Source organism: Marmota monax, unplaced genomic scaffold (assembly GCF_021218885.2).
Source record: "Marmota monax isolate L192 unplaced genomic scaffold, Marmota_monax_Labrador192_F-V1.1 WCK01_AAM20220418_F8-fsc00007, whole genome shotgun sequence".
In the NCBI taxonomy this organism is placed as follows: domain Eukaryota; kingdom Metazoa; phylum Chordata; class Mammalia; order Rodentia; family Sciuridae; genus Marmota; species Marmota monax.
In genome coordinates, this window is record NW_026692781.1 from 7,676,294 (window position 1) to 7,699,268 (window position 22,975).

The 22,975-nt window shown below is 38.6% G+C and overlaps 1 protein-coding gene across 15 annotated transcripts in view; it reads left to right on the top strand.

Annotated features, from left to right (window-relative positions):
* The window catches only part of Rapgef4 (Rap guanine nucleotide exchange factor 4), a 288,628-nt gene that overhangs the window by 182,751 nt on the left and 82,902 nt on the right, over nt 1-22,975 (top strand). For 10 of the 15 annotated variants that reach the window (XM_046447277.2, XM_058580189.1, XM_046447279.2 and 7 more), the window contains 2 exons: nt 19,357-19,410; nt 19,721-19,827. In XM_046447277.2, coding sequence (XP_046303233.1) covers nt 19,357-19,410; nt 19,721-19,827 — 161 coding nt within the window. The remainder of the gene's footprint in view (nt 1-19,356; nt 19,411-19,720; nt 19,828-22,975) is intronic. The other 5 variants (XM_046447278.2, XM_058580195.1, XM_058580197.1 and 2 more) reach the window with 1 other exon arrangement.

Consider the following 22,975-nt stretch of genomic DNA (forward strand, 5'->3'; position numbering starts at 1 on the left):
TAAGATTGCCAAGTGTGGTGGTACACACATGTAATCCCAGCAATTTCAGAGGCTGAGGGAGGAGGATCAAAAGCTTGAAGCCAGCCTCAGAAAGCTTTCGTATTAGGACTTGAGTTTTTAAGTGGTTACTTTGGTCTCATTCAACAAACTGTATTGTGTTTTGAGATAACTGACTAATGAAACTATTCATATTGTTTATTACACATTGGCATTGGTTTCATTCATCCCAATTCACTCTAAAGAAGCCCCTCTTGGACAGCTCACTATTGACGAAGTAATGGAACTGCCTGAGTTGATGGCTATAAAAGGCCTATGGTTTGGCTATTGATTTTGGCATGTAAAATCCTCCTATATTAAAAACAAACAAACAAACAAAAAACTTACTTTTTCTAACTTTCAACCCAGTGGTTTCATCATAGACTTGTTTCATCATTCTATCCCAAACACAGGTTCTGATGCCTGGCACTTAGAATGTTTGGAAAATTATTATCATTATTTATTATTATTTTTATTTATTTTGGTACTGCTTAACCACTGAGCCACATCTCCAGCACTTTTTTTTTTTACATTTGAATCAAATGGGGTATAATTTCTCATTTTTCTGACTGTACAGGTTGCAGAATCACATTGGTCATACAGTCACCTATATACATACAGCAATAATAATGTCTATTTTATTCTGCTGCCCTTTCTATTCCCCCTCCCCCTCCCCTCCCCTCCCATCACATCTTCTAGCACTTTTTTATATTTTATTTAGAGAACAGGATCTTATTGAGTTAATTTGGGCCTTGCTAAGTTGCTGAGGCTGGCTTTGAACTTGCAATCCTCCTGCATTAGCCTCCGGAGCTGCTGGGGTTACATGCATGCACCATCACACCTGGCTCATTATTCTTATTTATACTGTAGTTCTGTTGTGGGAAGGTTTTATATGTTTGTTTTCTTTATTTACAAGGAAAAAAGACATTTTCTCTAATTGGGCAGTATATCAGAAACACCACCATTTTGAATTTTAGGAAAGGAAAATAATGATAATGATGATGATCTTCTAGAAATTAATTTACATGTTAGGATAATGCAAAGTGAAAGAGTTTTGATAACAACTATGACCTTTACATTATTTTATTTCTTGATCTTTGTTTCCTAATGTATTTCGACTTCTTCTTGGGTTGTTCCTCTAGGTTATTCACTATGTGTGTGCTAGCCAGAAGGCTGATAGCCATGGAGAACTATAGAGAATTTGGATTCAACAAATGGGGCATTGAGGAATGGATTTGTGCACACATAGTGAATAACCCAGAGAAACAACCCAAGTCACCAAATCTTACGGTGTTGAACCCCAGTCTGAGTGGAAGCTTTAATCAAGGGGTGTGGGAGCTTTGTTGTAAGTCCCTGGCATGTCTTCATTCTCCAAGAGATAGCATGAAGATCTGGCCTGAGGGTGGGCTCCAAGCCCCACCTCAATTCCAACAGGAGTCATTTCCACAATTTAAGTTTCTAATCAATAAAAGAATAATATTTCATCCTTTCTCATTTTACTTGGAGATGTTTCCAGTATTCCCAAATCCTTTCAAATGACTTCAAATAAAAAACTGTGACCCTGGAATAAAAATGGCAGGTTTCTAAAGTGTGTTTTAACCTCCCTCTTCTAATAGTAAGGCTTTAAAATTGTGGTGTTTTATTTCCTTTTTATGCACATTCTAGAAATTAGTAAAAAAAAAAAGAGAGAGAGAGAAAGAGAAAGGAAGAAAAATATGAATGAAGTCAAATTTTAAAAGTTTAATGTATCATACTACTTTTTTCTTTGGTCTTTCAAAATACTTAGTTTGAGTATCTAATTGAGACTATCATTTGTACTACTGCAACTTGATGATTAAAAAAAAAAAAGAAAAGAAAAGAGAAAAGGGCCATGTTCAGGGAATGTGGTTTTTGAGGCAGATCTGAAATGAATTTGGTATTTTATGTAGTATGTTATTTTTCTGGCATGATTTCATATTTTATATGGTATGCTTTTAGGACTTTATTTTTGTTTTGATGAACTTCATAAAGGCTTAAAAGTCTTCTTGAAAACACTAATAGGTTTTTGCTATTCCAGGAATTTTGCCTACAAATATACTACTGTTCTCAGGTTCCTGAGTCCTTAATATTATCAAAATCACTTGTGTGTGTGTTCTTGTCCTGTGTTTGTACTCAGGCTGTGTTTATGGGAGCTTTCACTTACTAGATAGTTTGAAGCAGAAAAAATAAAAAATCCTTTAAAATTTCCAATCAATACAAACAAATACACCTACATGCAGAGGACTGTACAAAAGTCAATTGAGTGCCTTATTTTCCAATTTAAAGTGTAGGACAAAGAACTCTTTTTTATGGTAATTATTATACCTTTCCCAACTGGGAGTTACTATGCTATTAAAATAATGGCTTAGGGCATTTTAGAGAGCAGGCTAGGAAAATGTATTTGTGTTTTCCTGTTGGAACTTTTTGTCTTAATTGATTAATTTACACCACATTAATATTTATTAGTCTTAATAGAGAAGCCAGTGGCTGTATTCAAGGAGACCACTTTTCCAAGTGCTTGTCTAGAAGAAATAATCCATCCAGAGTTGTCTTCAATAAAAGTTTCCTAATTTTGTCAATACATGTGCAGAGCCTCAGTCCATGACTTGGGTGCTCTATTTCGGGAACTGATCATGAGAAGAGGACCCTAAATGTGAGTGGGTAAGGGGAACTTTTGGGCTAAGTTTATTGCACATTTTTATTACCAAAGTATTAAAAAAATCAAAGGTACAATGTAAATTATGCTATATGCATTTAATAGAGTTTTGTACTTTATGATTACAATCTGAGTAATGTGAAGTTGCTTAAAATTTAGCATTACATGAAAAGCAAGAAATACAAAATTTTATCTAGAAGATGATTATACTTCAGTTAAAAAATGAAACCCTCCAGGCATAGTGGCACATACCTATAATCCCAGTGATTCAGGAGGCTGAGGCAGGAGGACCATGAGTTAAAAGTCAGCCTCAGCAAATTAGCAAGGCCCTAAACAACCTAGCAAGACCCTGTCTCTAAATAAAATATATTTTTTAAAAAGAAGGGGAGCTGGGAATGTGGCTCAGTGGTTAAACACACCTAGGTTCAATCCCCAGTATCAAAAAACAAAAACAAAACCCCCCACTTAGGCAAAAGGGATTAATATGAATATACCACAGTGTTGATCATATTTTGTTTCATATGATTAAAATTGTTATGCTTACCAATGAGCATTCACTATTTTGTAATGAAAAAAAGTACAAACCAGTAACTCTGAGTGTATGCCTTCCTGCAGCTGATAATCAGACTTTCCAGAGTCTGTTCTCAACACTGATGAATCTATAATGCCCTCACATGTCCTCTTCCTGCACTTTCTCCCATCTCCTCCCCTCTACTGCCAGACTGGGAGACTCCCAATACCTTAAACTCCCACTTGTGTGACTTGGGCTCTAGCCCATTATGCCATTCTCTTCTTCTCTACCCATCAAGCCCTGTTCATCCTACAGACCCCATTCAAATCCCACCTCCTCTGGGAAGGCTTCCATGAGCCATCCCAGAAAACTGCTGCCTTTCCTGTCAGCCTGGCCCAGCACAAACTTTCTGCCTCTATAAAATACTTGTTTGTATGTGACAGTGTTCAGCTAGATGGGATTTTTGTCTGTCGTGCCAGCCAGTGCTAGCAGGAGTGTCCCTCTGACCTGGGCAAGCCACACCTGTGGCTTACCACTACTGACATGGAGAGGAGAAGTGGTAAAGACTGCCCAGGGTAAATGTTTTCTGACTGTTCATGACCTTAACTTAGTGAACCCACTGTAGCTTCCCCAACAGGGAATGTTAAGTCTGTGCCAATTGAGTTTAATCCATGGCCTGAAAGCACTTGTGAAAATTCCTGAGCCTTGTAACAGCTTCCGCTTATACCTTCAGGAGCCTGTAGTTGCCTACAGATAACTACTTGCCACTCTCAAAAGCCAGGTCATTGGGCTTAAATGTTAAACCTGAGAAGAATGTGATGGTGTTATATTTGCAAAGAAATATATGAATAATAAAATACATTAGTACTTGTTACTTACGACAATCTGCTATAGAAAATATATGCTTTGCCAGGTATGGCTAGTGTTTAAGTCACACAGCTGTAAAACATTTAATTATAAGCTGATGCTAATACTCTTCTTGTTTTCATTTTTCATGTGTTTACATTCTCTTGAGGGTGTTATTAGTGTCTTAAGCAGGAGATACTTGACATTTGCAATCAGTACTCTTAAACTTCTCCAGAATCACTGAATGGGTGAATGATTCTGAAAATATTCCTTTGTGGTTGGCCAGGCTCACTCTAGCCAGGTATCCTCCTCCTGAAGCCCACCCTCAGTGGAGGTCGGTGGACGTAACATTTTTTGTTGGGTGCTTTTTATGCATACTAGCCTATATGCATTCTCTTTTCCCCTTGGAGGCACTTTCAAAGGAAAACTAAGAGTTACAGATTTCTGCATATTGGGCTGTGTTCAAGATCACACATAACTAGGTACCACTCAGTATGAAATTTCAAAATCCCGAGGTCTCCTTTACTTTTGAATAGGTTTCATCTGTTTCATGGGGACTTAGTAGATGCTTTTCTAAACACTTTTTGATGAGGAAATAAAGTTAATCTCATGTTCTAAAACAGGCTTAGTCTTTTAACTTTTTATTGAAGCATACCATATACATATAAAAAAGAGCACACCTCATACATTTTCTCACAGTCAGGTAATCAGCAATCAGATCAAGACACATCACCATCTCCACAGGAGCCCTCCTCCTGTTTCCTTCTGGCCACTCCCCACTCTCCTACGTTCTGAGAGAATAGTAATCTGTGTCAGTGAAAACCATCTGGCACATAACTTTTGTATCCAATCTCTCATTCAGCAGCATGCTTGTGAGATGTATATTGTGTTGTTACATGAAGTTGCAAGTTGTGGGTTGTTGTTGTTTCAGTCAGTTGTGGGAATTTACATTTATTGCCCAATCTGTTGGTGATGGGCTACAGTGAATAGTGCTGTTCTGAATGTCTTAGCATATATCTTTTGGTGAATTTATCTACACATTCTGTTGGGCTTTTATGTTGCAGTGGATTTCTGGAGTGTTAGGAACATATATGGGCAGACTTCTAGAAGTCTATTAATTCCTAAAATTATAAGCAGATATTTGGATACATATGTATGTGCATCTTGAAGGTTGATCATTTTTTTGCAATTCTCAGAAATGTCAACAAACATAGAAAAAGTGACAACACTGGTCTGTGTGTAGCAAGGGAAAAATAAGAGGAAGTTGAGATGATAGATGAGGATGGTTTTTAGATCTTTATGACAATCTGCCTCCTAGAACTGCTTCCACCTGAAGGAGACACAAAGAAAAATCTCAACTTGAAATCAGTGTTTGTTTCTCCTTTCCAACCCCAATTGGAACTGGAAAGAAATGTTATTCCTAAGAAGAAAGAGGCATAAGTAAAATGGTGTACCAATGATTACTAACATCCAAAAAACCTAGATTTTCCCTAACTACCCGTGAAGAGCAAAACTGGAATTTCAGACACGAAAAGAGGAAAAATTCTTTCTCTTTTCATACCACTCACTGCCAAGTAAAAACTCCTCAGAGACTTCTCCACATGGTAGTCAAATAAATACTTAATGAATAATCTGTATGCGCAAGCACCACAGGGATTCTGAGATAACAAAGACACAATTTTGGTTTTAAGGAGTTCATGGTGTACCCGTAAATAACTGTGGGACAAGCAGTGAAATATGTGCAGGAAGGAGGTTCAGGAAAAGCAGAGGGGATACGTATGTCATGTGTTAAGTGCTATAGTAAGAGGGATAAAGAGAGCCTGATTTGGGGCAGGGATGGGCAGAGCAGCCTCTCCAGGAAGGTGTGTTTGAATAGAGACCTAAAGGAAGTAAGGGTGTGAGCTCTGGGGCCATCTGGGAAAAGAGTGTCCAGGCAGAAGGAAGAGTGGGGATTGGACTGAGTAGGGAGGCTAGAGAGCAGAGATGAGATCAGAAAGGTAGCAAGGAGCCAAGAGATAGATTACATACTCCAGAGTTCTGTTTTCACTCTGCATGGGAGAAGTAGCCATTGGAGGATTTTAGGCAGAGCAACATGATGTGACCCATGCTTTATAGGCTATGGGATTGGGAGGATGGAAGTGTGCAGACCTCCTAGGACACTATCACAATCTGTAGGCAAGAGATGACCATGATTTGGACAAAGCACGTGTGGCTGTCGGACACTTGAGCTACAGGTAATAAGACTTATGAACTGAATTTTCTCCATTTTAATTAATGTAAGTGTAAATGCCTACATGAAGGCTAGTGGTTAACATGCTGGCCAGCATTATTCTAGCAGTGACATCACAGCATCTTTTACTTCCTCTGCAGTACTAGTGCAAGGCTGGGCTGGCAGACAGGCTGTACTTAATAGTAATCAATTGCTGAAGGAAGAGACCATTTCTCTGGCCCTTTCTGGTCCTAAATATGCGACTCTATGCACCCAAGAGAGTTCTGGCCTTCCCTATTGTCTTCCATGTGGTTGCCACTGCAGTTAATGATTTGAGGATTTTTGAGTCCTATAGGTCATCCACTGTATTTTTAGCACATGTTTCATGAACTCTGAGAAACAGAGTTTCAGAAAAATAAGAGACACTCTGATTTCCAGTGTCCTGTCTCAATGTACTACGCTCTTTGACATTTAAACTGTGCAGTGATGTAGAATTTTGGAAAATTGTCAACATGCTCTGTGCAAAACATCTAAAGGATTTACCAAAGACCTGCTGCAAAACAGGTTCACCATAACTATAACTGTTTTCTTTTTTTAAAGTCATGTAAGAAGTGGTATGATGCATTCTCATTTAAAAAATTAGAACAGATTTCAAGTCTATAAAGGAAAATATTCAAGTGTCCTTTACCACAGCCACCTCCATGACTATTGCCAAACCTTCACATTCCCATTCCCTTTCCTATCCTTAATCTGTTGTTTCTTTTTAATCCTTTATATACTTATGGATATAATATGTAATGTGTGATTAATATATCTGCAAACATGTAGAGTTTGATATAAATGAAATTATGTTATATGTATTTTTCTGAGACTTGCTTTTTAAATTCAAGTCTTTAGGCATCTTTGTATGTAGTAAATACACTATAGGAACATATCATTTTTTAATGACTGAAGAGTATGGTGCCTATAGACTTGGATAGATCTAGGTTCTGTCTCTTTTGGAAGAACATAATGTCTAGTTGATTGTGTTTATTAGCTGCTGCAGATACTTAATACCTACGTGTCTTAATTCGTAAGAGTGGCAAAATGGCAATGTTTTAAGTTGATCATTTTCTTGTTTGCTGAAACAATTTTATAAGGCCTACCTTCATCTATTGTGTAGTTACCCAGGGGAACATTTTATATAGGAGGCACAGAATAAGTGCCTTATTCTTTTTATTTACTCAATTTATAAGATGATGAATTTGTTCTTGCTCATAATGAAGTTTACTGATTAGTTTCCCAATATTATTATAAACTCATGATTTTAAACATATTTGATGGACCTCAATCCATCCTAAATGTTATACTGATTGAAGCTCAAAGGTTCTGAGTCCTTTTGACATAATCCTTTTATAGCTTTGATAACTTCCTTGCCTTGTACATTTCATACCACTGTAATCAGTCATTTCTCCCCCCCAAAATCCTGGGTTTTTTCCATACCATGCGAATGGAATTTCAAACCTGAAGATATTCATGGCTATTGGTTTGATCATTGTTTTGAAACTATCTATCTTTTCTCCTATAGTGAGATTCCTGGGTTTTCAAGGACACAGGGATAATAAAATATCCTATAATTTCTTATTGCCTTTTTCTTTCATTACACATGCACTTGCTTCAGGTTAGCGATGTTAAATGTTAATCAATAAATGGTTGTTAAATAAATTTATGACATAACCACACAATGGCATACCATGCAGCTACCAAAAAGCACACATAAGTTCAAAAATAGAGCTAGGCAGCTCTTTATGTTCTTATGAATCAATCTCTACATACATCATTAAGTGAAAAAAGCGAGGTTCAGGATGATGTGAATACCACTTGTGCGGGAGAGGAGTTGAGGAGGTAATATATATTTATATTGGTTTGGATATGCCAATTAATTCAGTGATTTAGCATAGGAGCATTTTCTAAATGTGTTCTACAAATCACTGGCCATTGGAACATATGCACCAGCAGCCTGACTCCCTAGCTTCAGAGAAAGAAGATCTTCTTTATTTACTTTATTTAAAAATATTTTTAAAATCTCAAAACTCTCAGTCCCTGCCATTCCCAGCTTTAAATTTGAGATTGTAAAGGCAAACATCATCGTGTTCTAGGTTGTGTTAACAAGCAGCAATCCATAAAAGTGTCAAGCCTTGAACTACATCTCTAAATCTTACATTCACTTTGTTTCCCTAAAGTGCTAAGCAGGATTCCCAAATTTGGGCTTTATTGCCAGAATTGCTTGTAATGGAAATAAGAGTGAATGATGAAGCAAGCCAAAGATTTGTAAAAAGAGAAGGGAATGTGGATTTAATAATTCCTCACAGAGTTAATATTCTCATAAAACTTAAAATTATAAGGGTTGATACTCCAAAGTGGGCAGTGGCCTCTGTGGAATATTATGGTTGATTTCTGTGCATCTCTTAGCTGAAGATTTAGTAGTTACATTGGTTTTGTCATTATGAGAAAGTTTGGGCCTGATCAGGCTAACTTGTAAGAAAAAAAAAAAAAGCAAACACTGTGTAAGAACTCAAAGAGAACTAACTATTCCAACTGGTAAGAAGGGGTGCCTCTCTGAAGTTAGCATTTTGTTTTTCACCTCCAAATATCTGGCTTAGGAATGTCTGATAGGTGTAGATACATCACACAGAAAACAAACTCAGGAGGTCCTATATATTAAAAATTAATAATAAAATGGAGCTGTCTCCCACCTCTGGAAGAAATCAAAAGCAATCTTATGTTGTAAGTCAGCACTTAACAGGATCCTTCTGAAGACATGCCATCTTCAGGCATTCCACGGGGGTGTGTCAACTAGAAGTATTTGCTAGTGCATGTTGGGTAGTAGGACAACATTTGTCCTGGAAGCACTGACTGGGACCAAACTGTAGACATCAGTTTCTCTGATTTACAAGCCACTTCAAAAAATACCAGGACATATATATATTCATTTGGTGGGCTTGAAAAGTCTCAACTCAGTGAAATGATTTCCTGCCATTCTTGCCCACAGGAACTGTGTGAAGTGGAAAGTATTCTTTCCCATTGGTATTTAGCAACCGTAAAAACACTTCAGTCTTAATCCATAAGTGTTTTGTCACTCAGGGCCTGTAAAGCATTATTTCAGACATAAGGGGTTGGTCGTGATCATTTTTTAAACTTGGAACTCTTGCTGGATTAGGATCCCTGAAGAGACTGGGACCCTGGTCCCAGCTTTGGTGAGAGGGTGTGGCAGATTTTTCCCACTTCTGCCCGTTTTGCTCCTGCATCTCGGATGCTGGTGTCTTGAGGAAGGAGAGGAGGAAGACATTGCTTTTTTGGTCATCCCTTGCTTGCGGGGTCACTGCTGCTGATTTGTTTGCTCATGGACGGCAGATGATGTAGGTGTGAGTGGAAACCCAGAAGATAGGCTCTACTGGTGATTAAACAGCCTTCAGCTACAGCTGTCAAAAGCCCTGCAACACATTACCTGTAGAGTTCACAAAAAAAAAAAAAAAAAAAAGCATTTCTAAACAACATCCCATTTTTGCTAAAATTCTAGTGAAGATTCAGTGGGGGGTATTTGAAAAGCTTATGTAATTACCTCTGATGAGCTTTATTCTGTTTTTCTGCTCCTGATTAATTTTTTTAAAAAATAAACTTTACTTTTTAGGACTGTTTTGATTTTCCAAACAAAACAAACAAACAAAAAAGCAAACAGTAAGGGCATTTTCATATACTTCTTTACACCTAAGTTTCTCCATTATTGACATCTTATTACTTGAACCAATATTAAAACACTATCAACTAAAATTTCTAGTGTGCTGATCTTGTTAGTTCTACCTGAAGTCTTTTTTCTGACCCAGATTAGCTTCCAGGACAGCACATTTCATTTGGGCACTAATGTTTTCAGGTTCCTGTTGGCTGTGCAGTTTCTCAAACTTACCTTGAATGACTCTGACAGTTTGGGTTTTTTTGGTTTTTGGTTTTGAACTGGGAGTTTAACCCAGGGGTGCACTGAAACACTGAGCCGTATCTCCAGCCCTTTTAAATATTTTATTTAGAGACAGGGTCTCACTAAGTTGCTTAGGGCCTTGCTAAATTATTGAGGCTGGCTTTGAACTTGCAATCCTCCAGCCTCAGCCTTCCATGCTGCTAGGATTACAGGTGTGCACCACCATGTCCAGCCACAGTTTTAAGGAGTACTGGTACATCTAAGAAACTATCATAACCAAGAGGAAGACTTTGTAGAAGTATCCCTTGGTTGAGAATCATCAGATGTCTTCTCATTATTAGACTGGAGCTGTGGGTCTGGGGAGAAGAAAAACATAGAGATCAAATGCCATTTTTTTCACATCACCTTGACATGACTTATCACTGTGATGGTGACCCTGATCACCGAGGTAGTGTTTGCCACTGTACTCTTCTGTGTGTGCTTAGGAAGGAAGTCATTATGCACAGCCACACTGAAAGAGCTGGGAGTTCTGATCCATCTCTTTGAGGGCACAGCAGCTACATAAATTATTTGGAATTCTTTTTATGGGAAATTTGTCTCTTCTCCCTCATTTATTTGTTAATTCAGTCATATATATATATATACATACATATACATACATACATACACATACATATATATATGCATACATACACATAGATATGTATATATGTGTAAGTGTGTGTATATATATATATAATCTCACTATAGACTCATGGATATTTGGAACCATTTTCTAGTCATGGCAGATTTTTTTTGTTTCTTTTCCTGCTGTCATTTTGGTTTTGAGATTTTTATATGATTTGTCTCTTCTATTAGCACATCAAATAATACAATTAAATTTTAACATTAAAATTTTAATGCCTTAGAGCTTGCAGTCCTTTCTAACTAATCTAAGTTCACCTTGAAATAACCTTGTAGCACTTCACATATAGCACAGGTTCCCTACAGCACATTATTCCCAATCCCTTCCTCCTATCAGTATTTTTGATATCCATTTCACTTATACATATTCTAGAATCATTATGTTGCTATTATTTCTACTTCAAAGTTATCATTTAGATCAATTAAGAATGCTAAAAATAAGCCAGGCATGGTGGCACATGCCTATTATCCCAGAAGCTCAAGTGGCTGAGAAAGGACGATCATGAGTTCAAAGCCAGCCTCAGCAAAAGTGAGGCACTAAGCAACTCAGTGAGGCCCTGTTTCTAAATAAAATACAAACTAGGGCTGGGGTTGAGGCTTAGTGTCTGAGTGCCCCTATGTTCAATCCCCAGTACCAGCCCCCCCTCCAAAAAAAAGCATGGTAAAAATTTAAAAATTTATTTTGTCTTTGTTAGTTCCTTTTCTGATTTTCTTCATGCTTCATGGAAGTTTGAGTTTTTGACCTCTGTTATTTTCCTTTTCCCTGAAGAATTTGTTTTAATATTTCTTGCAGGACTGGTCTACTAGCCATTAATTCCCTTAGTTTTTGTTCGTCGGAAATGGTCTATATTTCCCCCCCCCCTTTTTTTTATGGTAAACACATATCCTAAAATTTCCCATCTAAATCATTTTTAAGTTTATAGTTCAGTTGTTCTCCTTCACTTTTGAAGGATAATTTTGCTGGATAAAGAATTCTACGTTGGTGTGTTTGTTTCAACATTTAAGATAGTTTGCTCTGCTCTCCTTGTGCTTACATGGTTTCTGACAAAAATTCCTGTGTAATTCTTATGCTTGTTCTTCTACCGTAAGTTGGTGTTTTCATCTGGCCTCTTTCAAAAGGTCCTCTCTCTTAGGTTTTCTGCAATTGGAATGTGATATGGTAAGGTATAGGTTTTGGTTATTTATCCTGCTTTGTGCTTTCTGAGCTCCCTGGATATGTGGTTTGGGGTCTGACATTAATTTGGGGAAATTATCAGCCATTATTGCTCCAAATATTTCTTCTGTTCCATTCTCTCTTTCCCTATTTCTTTTTCTTTTGTTATTCCAATTACGTGTGTGTTTTGCCATTGTCTCAATGTTCTTGGATATTCTGGGTGTTTTTTCTTGGAGAATGGTTCTCATTATTTTTTCTGTCTGCATTTCAGGTTGGGAAATTTCTGTCAAACCATCTTCAGGATCATTAAATCTTTCCTTAGCTTTGTCCTCTGCCTTTATATTACAATGTTTTTTATTTTTAGGATTTCCTTTAATTTCTCAGAGTTTCTGTTAGCCTAGCTTACCTAATAGATTCTTGCATATTGCCTCAAGTTCCCATTAGTATTATCAATGGAATAAAATTCCATAGGTAACATATTATTTATACTCCATGTAAATTTCCTGTCTGACAGTTTCAAAATTTCTGTCACATCTGTCTCATTCTGATGCTTAGTTTATATATTGGGCTCTGTGTGTGTGTTTTACCTTTAAGCCTACCTTGTAATTTGTTTTGTTGAAAGCCAGACATCATGCCAGTCATGGACATTGAGATTCATAGGCCATTAGCATGAGGTTTTTTGTTAATCTGGCTAGGAGATTGGTGGTATTTAATGTTTGCTGCAATTGTGTCCAAGGTTTCAAATTCTTCTTGTGTCCTTACTTTGTCTCTCTGCATGTCTCTGGGCTTCCCTAAGAATCCATCCTTAGGCAGAGTCTGCATCTTACAGTCCTTGCAGCAAGATCTACTGGTGTTCGAGAGGGACGTGGGGAAGGGGTAGGTAGTATCCCATTCACAGACCGTGACTATCACAACTTTCTTATCTTCTTTTTCCCATTTTAGTTGATTCAGAAAAGCTAGAGAGGGCTAGAGTCAGAGAGGCACCCTTCCCCCAGGTGGGATAAGACTCTAATAAAGTCTTCTCCCTAGAGAATAGGCCAGTAGAATGTTCTGGATGTATTTCACAATGGTTACACTTCCTGTCCCCATGCCAGAGCACTGGAAGATCTTTTTTGGCTCTTTCCCCTGAGAACCTGCTGTGATCGAAGTAGGACAAGTTCACAAATTTGCGGAGGGTGGGGGGAGTCCCCCCCCCATCCCCAGGGTTCTTACTCTCAAGCTAATCCACACTCCAATTCCTGTATTTTCATCAGAACTGCCATTTGTGTGTCTCACCAGTGTGTGGCTTCTGTTCCCAGTAAGCACATCTTGGCTGAGCCTGAATTCTTTCTCTCCAGATTTTGGGGAGCAGTTTGCTCTACAACCTCAGAGCCTTACAGCTCTGATAAGCCTAAGAGAAGTCTTTATTTTCACTTTGTTCAGGCCTTTCTTATTGTAAGGACACAAGTGACAACTTTTAAGCTCTTTACTTATCTAAGATGAAACTGAAAGTCTGTAAGCCAGTTTGAGTTAGGAAGACTGGCAGGAAAGAAGAGCCAATAGATAGAAACCAAAAAAAGTCTATAGGTGATTTCTATTATTTCACAAATGGAAAGACTTACGTGGTTATTTCAAAGTGGCAAAATCCACCTCTAAATCTGACTTAAGTCCTGAATTTCATTTCATCTAATCAGCACCAAGGAGGGATAACATTGTGATAATTATCATAAGACTTACATTTCAAAGATCTCAGTAGTAGTATTTTGAAATAGCTAAACAAGGGACAGTAACTCCTTAAAGTGTACCATTTTCACTAAAAAAAATAAAAAAATTAAAAAAAAGATTTATATTCCCACTACTTCCTAGAGATTTTGACATCTGAAATAAGAAAAGGGGGAATTTGAAATCCACAGTGCGGTAGCATTCATTAGTGCATTCAGATGGTCGCACTAATTGTTTAACCCATCGAAGTCCTGCTTTCCCTGCAAGATCGAGAGCTCATTTAGTCCAAGCACCTTCTCCGAGCCCCATACTTTGGCCTGGTGTGTTGCTCTGCGCGCCATCAGCCTTCATTAAATCCTCAAATCCAGCTGGATGTGGGTGGACTCTCGTGACTTTTTGTTGCTCTGCATTGCCAGAGTTCTGCCACAAGCTTTGTGTCCCAATCTAGCTTGTTATTCTCATCTCTTGGCTTAAGATGTTGTGCCTTGCAAAAGGCTTTTGCGAGCAAATACTTGAGTAAAAGGAATTACTCCCCTTTCAAAAGGGTCTGAATATGGTTTTTCACGAAGGCCTATTACAGGGTCTTATGCCTCATTATAATCTGCTGGGGAGTTATTGTGCATCTTGTAATGCAGGCTAAATTCATATTTTCCATCACCTGATTAGTATTTCTGAATTGGCTCTGGTGCCAAAAGGAATATTTTCCCTTCCTGTTTCTCCCTTTCAGTAGTAATATAAACATAATAAAAAGCAGTAGAAAGAGCATCCCCTTTCCAGAAACAAACAAAAACCAATTACGGTCAATCCTGAGGGAAGTCTTCAGAGGAGGCGGCCAAGAAAAGCCGAGCGAGAGCTGAATGCCTCTGCCTTTATCTGTCCTCCCTGCCTAGCTTTTAGGATCACATTTTCACAGCCCAGTTTGGATTCTTTCAAGCCCAGGTAGGAAGGAAAATTTTTTATCAACACATGATTGATGTGTTGAAATGTATGAAATTTAATCGGAGAGGGATCCATTGCTTGTAGGGCTCTTTGTGATTTTGTGCATTCTGGCTATAGGTCAAATCCGGAGGTAGGTCTAGGAAACAGACAATCACTAATGAAGCCCCTGCTCTCGAATGGCCCCCATCCAAGCTCCACCTGCCTCCCTTGCCTATAGCCAACAGGAGACATCCCTGGAGGATATGGGGCAGCAAGCTGGGGTTCTGCAGGTGGGAGCCCCTGCCCAGGCTGTGGCTGCTGCAACCCTGCTGTGCTGTGCAGGGCCTGACCCTTAGAGCTCTTCCTTGCCCCTCCTGTGCTCTGCTGTGCACTGCAAGAGGACTGGCCTCTGGAACGTGTTTCCTGGGTTCCCCTGTCCTTGGTTTTGCCTTTTGGTTGGTTTACTTGCTTTGATTCTCACTGATGTCATCATACTTCTTGTTTCTCTCTTCTGTTTAACCTGATCATTTATAAAATAAAATTATTTTTTCCTATTTCTCTGATTCTGGCTGGAGGGAAATTGGACACAGGAAGGTCTCACCTCCCTCTTGGCCGTGGGAGGGTGGCAGCATCGCCAGTGTCCGCTAGAACACCTGGCTTAAGCCCTGGAACTGCTTCTTCCTCTCTCTATCTTTGTTCCCAAGGGCTTCCTGCTTAACGAATGTCAGGGTCAACTCAGAGCTGTCTGACTTCCCGACTGTTCCATCACCTGTAAACTACTTCCTAACCTTTAATTCCTTATGTGATCAGTCCTCCAACTGGCTTCCATTTTCCCAGGTGGACTCTACTGCTGTCCCTCTCCTTGGTATATTTATTTTAGCCCTGATGCAACAGCCCCTCAATGCTAAATATTTCATTATTGTGAAGTTGCTTTTTAAAAAGTTGTTCATGACCAAGCATGATGCATGATGCCAGTGTGGAATCTCAGGAGATCATTAGAAACATTTTTTAAAATATTTTTAGTTGTAGATAGACAACAATACCTTTATTTTATTTTTTTTAATGTGGTGCTGAGGATCAAACCCAGTGCCTCTCACATGTGCTAGGTAAGTGCTCTATCCCTGAGCTACAACTCCAGCACTCCATAGAAATTTTTATTGCTGGAAATTCCTAAGATCACGTCTGATGCCTGATAACCTGGAAGAACTTAGATGCACTTTTCTCGGTGCACTTTAACTCTTTCAAACAATGAGCCAAGATGTCTCTAGAGGAAAAGGACAGGTGAGATGGGGTAGTTGTACCTGCAGTGTAAACACTAGAATGAGCTAAGCCTGGATTTGACACTCAGCAATTTCAGTTTTTTGCTGTGTAAGCTCAGACCAGTCCCTACATGTCTGGGGTTGTAGTTTTCTCAGTAATAATAATAAAATAAGGAGATAGCACAGACAAAGGATCATGGTGCATGGTGCGAGTTTCTCACTTGAGTTCTACTAATCTCACCATGTTTTGTCTTTCCTTCTTCTGTTTAACCTAGTCATTTATAAAATGAAATTAGTGTCCTTATTTCTCAATAACACAGCTAAAGTGAAATTCTCAAATGAAAGCTAAAGGAAAACAAAAAGGAAATAAACAAATGGATCCAAAAGCAAGAGAGGTCCCTGAACAGGCATTGGCCAGTGATGATTTCCAACGGACCCAGCTGCCTGTCACAAATGCTGTCTCAGAACACACAGCTGTTGGGTACCCAGTGTGTTTGTTAGAACGGTAGGAGGTTGCCGAACTGAATGTACTGTCCCTTTCAAAGACAGATTCCCATTTCCTCAAAACAACACTTTCCCTGCTTTCACCTGATGTGTCCCTTGGAGGTTTTATTTAAATAAAGGGGCAGCTCCTCCTCAAAGCATCCATTCATAGTGTCGCCCCTAAGCCTAAAATGCTTGAGCTTGAGAAGGTTCTGAGAACACTGCCTTTCAACAGATTAAACAGCTTCTTGGTCCTGGATCTGAACTACAATTGTCTAGCTAAAAGACAACCTTGTGTACATTTTATGTCTTTAGAAGTTGCAGATCAAAAGGAAAATTCTGGTTGAAGCTTGATGTTTCCACAGCTTTAGTAGTACTTTCTTTTCAAGGTTCCAAGGAACTAAAAAGGGAGCTCTCCCACAAAATAAACTAACCTGGGGACAACTCATTAGCATTTTGTTAAAATACAGCCATCTCTATAGAAATGAAAAGATGTCATCTTCAAAAAATGTTTTATTGAGTCCGCCGGCAAATATTTATCAACTGTCCTTAAGCACGAGCATCCTCTGGGCCCCAAGCTTACCTGCCTCTCAAAGACCACTGTAAAAGAAAGTCAGTTTTTCATAGGAAAGAAAAGGTGACCTGGGAAGCTAAGCCCACACCGATACTTCTTTCCTCCAAGACAGGAAGAGAAATGGGCTTTTACTATTGTTTTTAAGAATAACCAGAGGCCTTTACTGTTAAGATGCAGAACCAGGCATGGTCCTAGACATGTAAAACAACTTGTGGAAGGTGGAGGCAGAACCCATGAGAACTGGGAGCTCTCTGCTGGGAAGTACCCAGCATGCTTTAACCACTCATTTCCAAAGCCCTGGTGTGTGTGATGGTGGGCAATTTGAATGTCATCCCAAGTGATATGCTGTCAACAGAATTCTCCATATTCTTTGAGGCTTTGGTGTAAGCACAGGAACTTCCCGAGCTTGTGATCCCTCTCCTATCCTCAGGTCTGCTTTAAGGGCAAAGTTGGCTTTTTCAGGGCAAAGTTGGTCTCTGTTTAAAGTCACTGTTAATTGGACCACACTGGCCTTCCTTGGTCTATGTGGGTTATAAACAGTGTGCTGCTAAAATGCTATTATAGTAATTAACACTTGTGCTATGGTGACTTCAGAAAGGGAGAAAAGGTTTACTAGATACCAGTGGGGTGACAAAAGTATTTAGGTAAGTTCCATGAGATTTCAGCCATTCTAAATACATCTGCATCTCATCTATGCTGTTTTTTTTTTTTAAGTTTAGTGTTTTATCTCTTTTTCAGCCCACCTGAAATTTATTATTAATAAAAATGAAGATATATGTTGATACATGTATATTCATATTTAGGTTCATGCATTGTTTTAAACTAATATTGGCCTTAATTTCCCCCATTGATTATATTTTTAAACTTAGGGGTAAAGGGAAAACTACCAGTTTATTTTCACTGTAAATGGCTTCTATTTGCAAAGAGTCAGGGGCTTTAATAATTCTTTATACTAAAATAATTATAATATAAAGTATAATATTAGTTTTCTGTGACTGCTATAACAAATTACCACAGATTGAGTGTATAGAAATAACACAAATTAACAACCTAATCATGCTTGAGTTCAGAAGTCTGAAATGGGTCTCACTGGGCAAAAATCAAGATGGCATCACACTCTGTTCCTCTGGAGGCTCACAGGGAAGTCGGCTTGGCTGTTCTGTCCTCTAGAGGCTGCTACATTTCTTGGCTCTTGGCCTCTTCTGTCTTCAAAGCCCACCAAGTGGGACCAACTCCTCCCCACCCTGCTCTCTCTGGTTCTGACTCTTCTGACTCCTTCTTCTGTCTTTAAACACCCTTATGATTACATTCAGCTCTCCTGAAACACCAGGACAGTCTCCCTATTTTGATCCTTAACTTAATCACACCTATAGTGTCCCTTTTGCCATATAACCTAACATGCACAGGTTCTGGGGCTAAGGACATGACCATCTTTGGGGTCATGGTTCTTTGGAGGGCCCTGGTTCTTTCTACCAAAATCTCATAAGAAGTGAACAGCTATCTTACCTTCTAAAGTGGTAAACAGTGTTGTACTGGTGATTCTTCCACCTCCTTTCACTAAAGGTATCTTTCTCCCATTTGGAAATGCCATTACCAGATATTTCACAGAAAAAGCAAAGGAGTTTGGGTGAGACTGGCGGGGGGTGCTCAATTGTGTAGCTGACTGGTAAGAAATTGTCCCAGGATTCAAATTCAGCACCCCCATCTGAAGAATGCAGATAATAACAAGAGCTTCCTGCAGCCCTAGAGTTGTTCAGACAGTCATGGAATCCTGAAACTTGCATGATTCCTGTCAAGGAAGGAGAAGTACTCTGTCTGCCTCAATGGGCTATAGGAGATGGGGGCGTAGAACTACCAAGGAGCCACATTTGAAAATTAAAAAACTTATTTTCTACAAATAAAAATCACTGAAAAAATCTTAACTACATGCAAGAGAATGAAATAGCTCATTTCCATCCCAGATCAGTACTTTATTGCCATCCCCCGAGAGAGGTCACTTTAATCTCTGTTTATGTATATCTTGTTTTGCTTTTCCCTGCTCTGATGTTTGGTATGCTTTGAGTGGATATTTATTCCCTTCTCATTAAGCCTACAAACATCTAATCATTCCTGTTTGTTTGTTTTTTTCATTTTAATAATTTATATTTAAATGTTGGCAAATTGAATGGTCTAATTTTGCCCTTTGAATGCCAATGCATTCAAGTTCCTTTAGGCAGCTTTTATCTCTTGCTTTTTTTAAATTCTATTTTGAGTTTTATAAAAAAAAACCTGATATTTCTTATTATCCCCCAACCCATAATTTTCCTTACTGAACTTTTTGTTTAATTTTCTTTTGCTTTGACATTTTATTTTTCAGACACCTCTCATTGAACCTCACGTTCCTCTTCGTCCTGCTAACACCATTACCAAGGTAATGGGATGTAGGTGGGTTGATGAGCCGTCTGAGCTCGCTTCTTAAGGACCACTGGAGGTGGTCCACATGTCAGAGCATCACATCAAGAAACCTCTGATCCGTTTTTGAGACAATAAATATTCAGTGCATCTCAGTTCTCAGCATAACACAGTGACATGTCACAGTGAACAATGTAAATATGTATGAGTGGGTTATGTTTTTCTACCAGACTCCAATTAGAAAGTGATTTAAGGATTCAGCCAGTTTGTTTTCCTTCTATAAACTCTCCTTCTTTCTCCTCCCCTCCTTCTACTTCATTAAAATCCAGGTCCCTTCAGAGAAGATCCTCAGGGCTGGAAAAATTTTACGAAATGCCATCCTCTCTCGAGCCCCTCACATGATAAGAGATAGGAAATACCACCTCAAGACATACAGGTAAGTGTGCTAAGTATAAAGGTCATGGCCCCTCAGATTCACGTCTAGTAAAATTGAAACAAATAGGCCTCTCCCAGTTTTCCATCCAGGGGTATCCAAGACCTAAAAGGTCTAAGTTTGTCTTGAATCACTACTGAATGATGAGTGTTAGATTATCTTTAATATTCCACACAGTTACTCCTTAACTAATTTGCTTGGATATTGATGGACAATGAGAAGAAAATTTTTGCATTTCTCTTTGCTAGTGTCTTTTTAGAAACCTATTAAATTTAGGTCACGTTCAGCTAACAGTTATTGAGTACATGTTTATCCTCAGAGATCTATACAGGCCTCTTTCTGTATGGTATCTCAGATCATCCTCACTACAACCTGCTATGAAGCCATATTTCAGATGATAAAACAGAGTCAGCTCAAAGAGATTAAATAATTTCCTTGTCCAAGTCACAAGTCTAGTGAGTAGCAGACCCAGGATTGAAAGTTCATTTTCAGATTTAGTGATCTGTTTATTCATTCATCCCACAAGTTTATTAGGCACCTCCTGAGGAAAAGAGACTATTGCATTCTAAGCCCTAAGGAGGCAACAGTGAACAAAATATCCCAAGCCCTTAATGGAACTTATTTTCCAATGTAAGATTTAATTCTATGAATTGGACACAACTTTCCTATGTTCATATATGAATGCATAACCAATGAAACTCCACATCATGTTCAACCATAAGAATGGGAAGTTGTATTCCATGTATGTATGATATGTCAAAATATACTCTACTGTCATATATAACTAAAAAGAACAAATACAAATTTTGTAAAGATTTCGTTCTAATGTACATATGAGTACCATATTTATCATCAGAATAAGGATTCCTTATTAGAACTCTCAATGGAGTCAAGAAATGAGAAAGATAAAGAAAACTGAAGGTCTGTGGTTAGTTGAAACTTTTCTGATGACCGAGCTATGGTAGGCCAACTAAGAATTCACTCCTCTTACTTTTTATGGTATCAGTTCAATGAATGTTAGGAAATAGAATGGCCCACATGTGGCATATACACCTTCACTCTTGCTTCCGTGGTTCAGGCACAGTCCTTTTTCAGCTGAATCAGTCAGGCTCTTTCCCATTTAGCCTAGACATGACTTCAGAACCCCTTAACCTTTGCATGAGTCAAAACCCCTTTGATTCATATGAACCAAATTCACAGGACACAGTGAAAATCTGAAATATAAATTTTAAAGGTACCATGGATGTGTATCTTTATAGTGACAACCAACCACAGTAGAACCTATAAAATTGTACCTGCTTGACACTGTAACAAACCTCCAACATACATGCACCTCAAGTTCCAGACTCTTTCAAGGACAGAAATGGGAAAATATTGCAAATCCTTACTCTTTGGATCTTCGTTTCTATCCACCATGCAAACTAACATTTTTCTGCTTGCGTTTGGTGTGAATGTGTTATAAGATCAAAGTTGACAGTATGTCACATTTTAGGCTGGCTTCCTCTTGATAGAATTTTGAAAATCAAATGAGATTTGCAAAGTACCTCAGTGTTATGTTGCACCTTCTTCTTAGGGGGCATTCCATGTCTCAGGACAGACTGATCATCTAGGACCTTTTCTGGTTTTTACTATAGCTGCTATTTGGGATGATTCCATTTGCAAGTCTTGTTCTCTAACCCTGGAAGCTGATTCTTTTTGGAATCTGTGGCTCCTATACACTGCTATAATTTTAAAGAAAAGTAAAAGTTAAAAAAAATTTATATGTCTAATGTCCCTGGGGTTTGACTTTTTTTAACTCATTAGGTAGATCTCAAACTTTCACGAGGCTAAAGGATCTTTTTCCTTTAAAGTTTTTATTATTTTTCTTTAAGATATGATTATGCTTTCCCAAATATTGACTTGTGTTAGGGAAATTCCATTAACTATGTCATGTTTGGTGACAAATAATGGAAACTAGAAGTCAGAAACCATAATCTCCTCTTGCTCCATAGCAGTAAGAGTTGAAACTCCTGAAATATAGGTGTTAGGCCTGTTCCACACCCTATGACACAAACTGATGATCTGTCAGTAATGACCAGTAAACTCCCCTGGAAGCCAGAGGCATGATTTCTTTTTCCTGCCATTCAGTTTGAGTTCCTTATCCTGGATCTTGTACTTCTGAGCTCCTTTCCCTCTCTCCCTCTAGTCTTCACTCCATTATATTAATGCTGCAGTATTAGGGGGCTGAAGCCTCTCCAGATGTAATATTGCACATCCCCCCCCCCATGATTTGGTGTGAATATGTTACAAGAGCAAAATTAATAGTGCTGGAGATCTGCCATCCATTCTGAAGTGGCAAGGGATCATTAATGAAAAGCATACCCAGCGACTCCATCAGCTACAAATGGCACAGCTGTGTGTCTTTGTCCCATATTCTGACAGCAAGATTCTGAATCCCTTATAAGGATCCAGATGCCCTGGGATGATCTCCATTCCATATTGCTCTTTTCAATAAAAGCAATCATTGAATGAAAAGCCAAATGAAATGGATTTTTTATACTTTTGTAAGACTCCAACTATAAGAGGAATATTTTGACAGGTGGTATGTTTGGTTGGGAACCAGTAGGAACTGGGTACCTCTTGGTCCCCTGAATCTCTCCTATAGACTGTAATAACAGCAGCCCTGGAAATCACACAAGCTTCTCAGACATCCTCCCTGTGAAGCCCTTGGGCGTCAAGGTCAGTCCCAAATCAGGGTACCCCACAAGCTCTGGTAGGTTCCAGAAATCCTACAATATGGGAACTGGAGAAGGCCTCAGAGGCCATCTTCTGCTCCTTCTTTCTTTTACAGATGAGGAAACTAACTAAGAACCAAAAATCTGGCCAAAGCCACATAGCTAATGAGTAGCCGACCTGGTGCTATATATCATTGTCTTCTCCAAGTTCAAGACTCTTCCCAATAGAAGTTCATTGGATTGGACAAAGGAGAATGAAGGGAAGGGAGAGAGGTGGGAACAGGAAAGACATTAGAATGAACCAAACATAACTTTCTTATGTTCATATATGAATACACAACCAGTGAAACTCTACATCATATACAGCCACAAAAGTGGGAAGTTATACTCCATGTATGTTTGATATGTCAAAATACACTCTACTGTCATGTCTATCT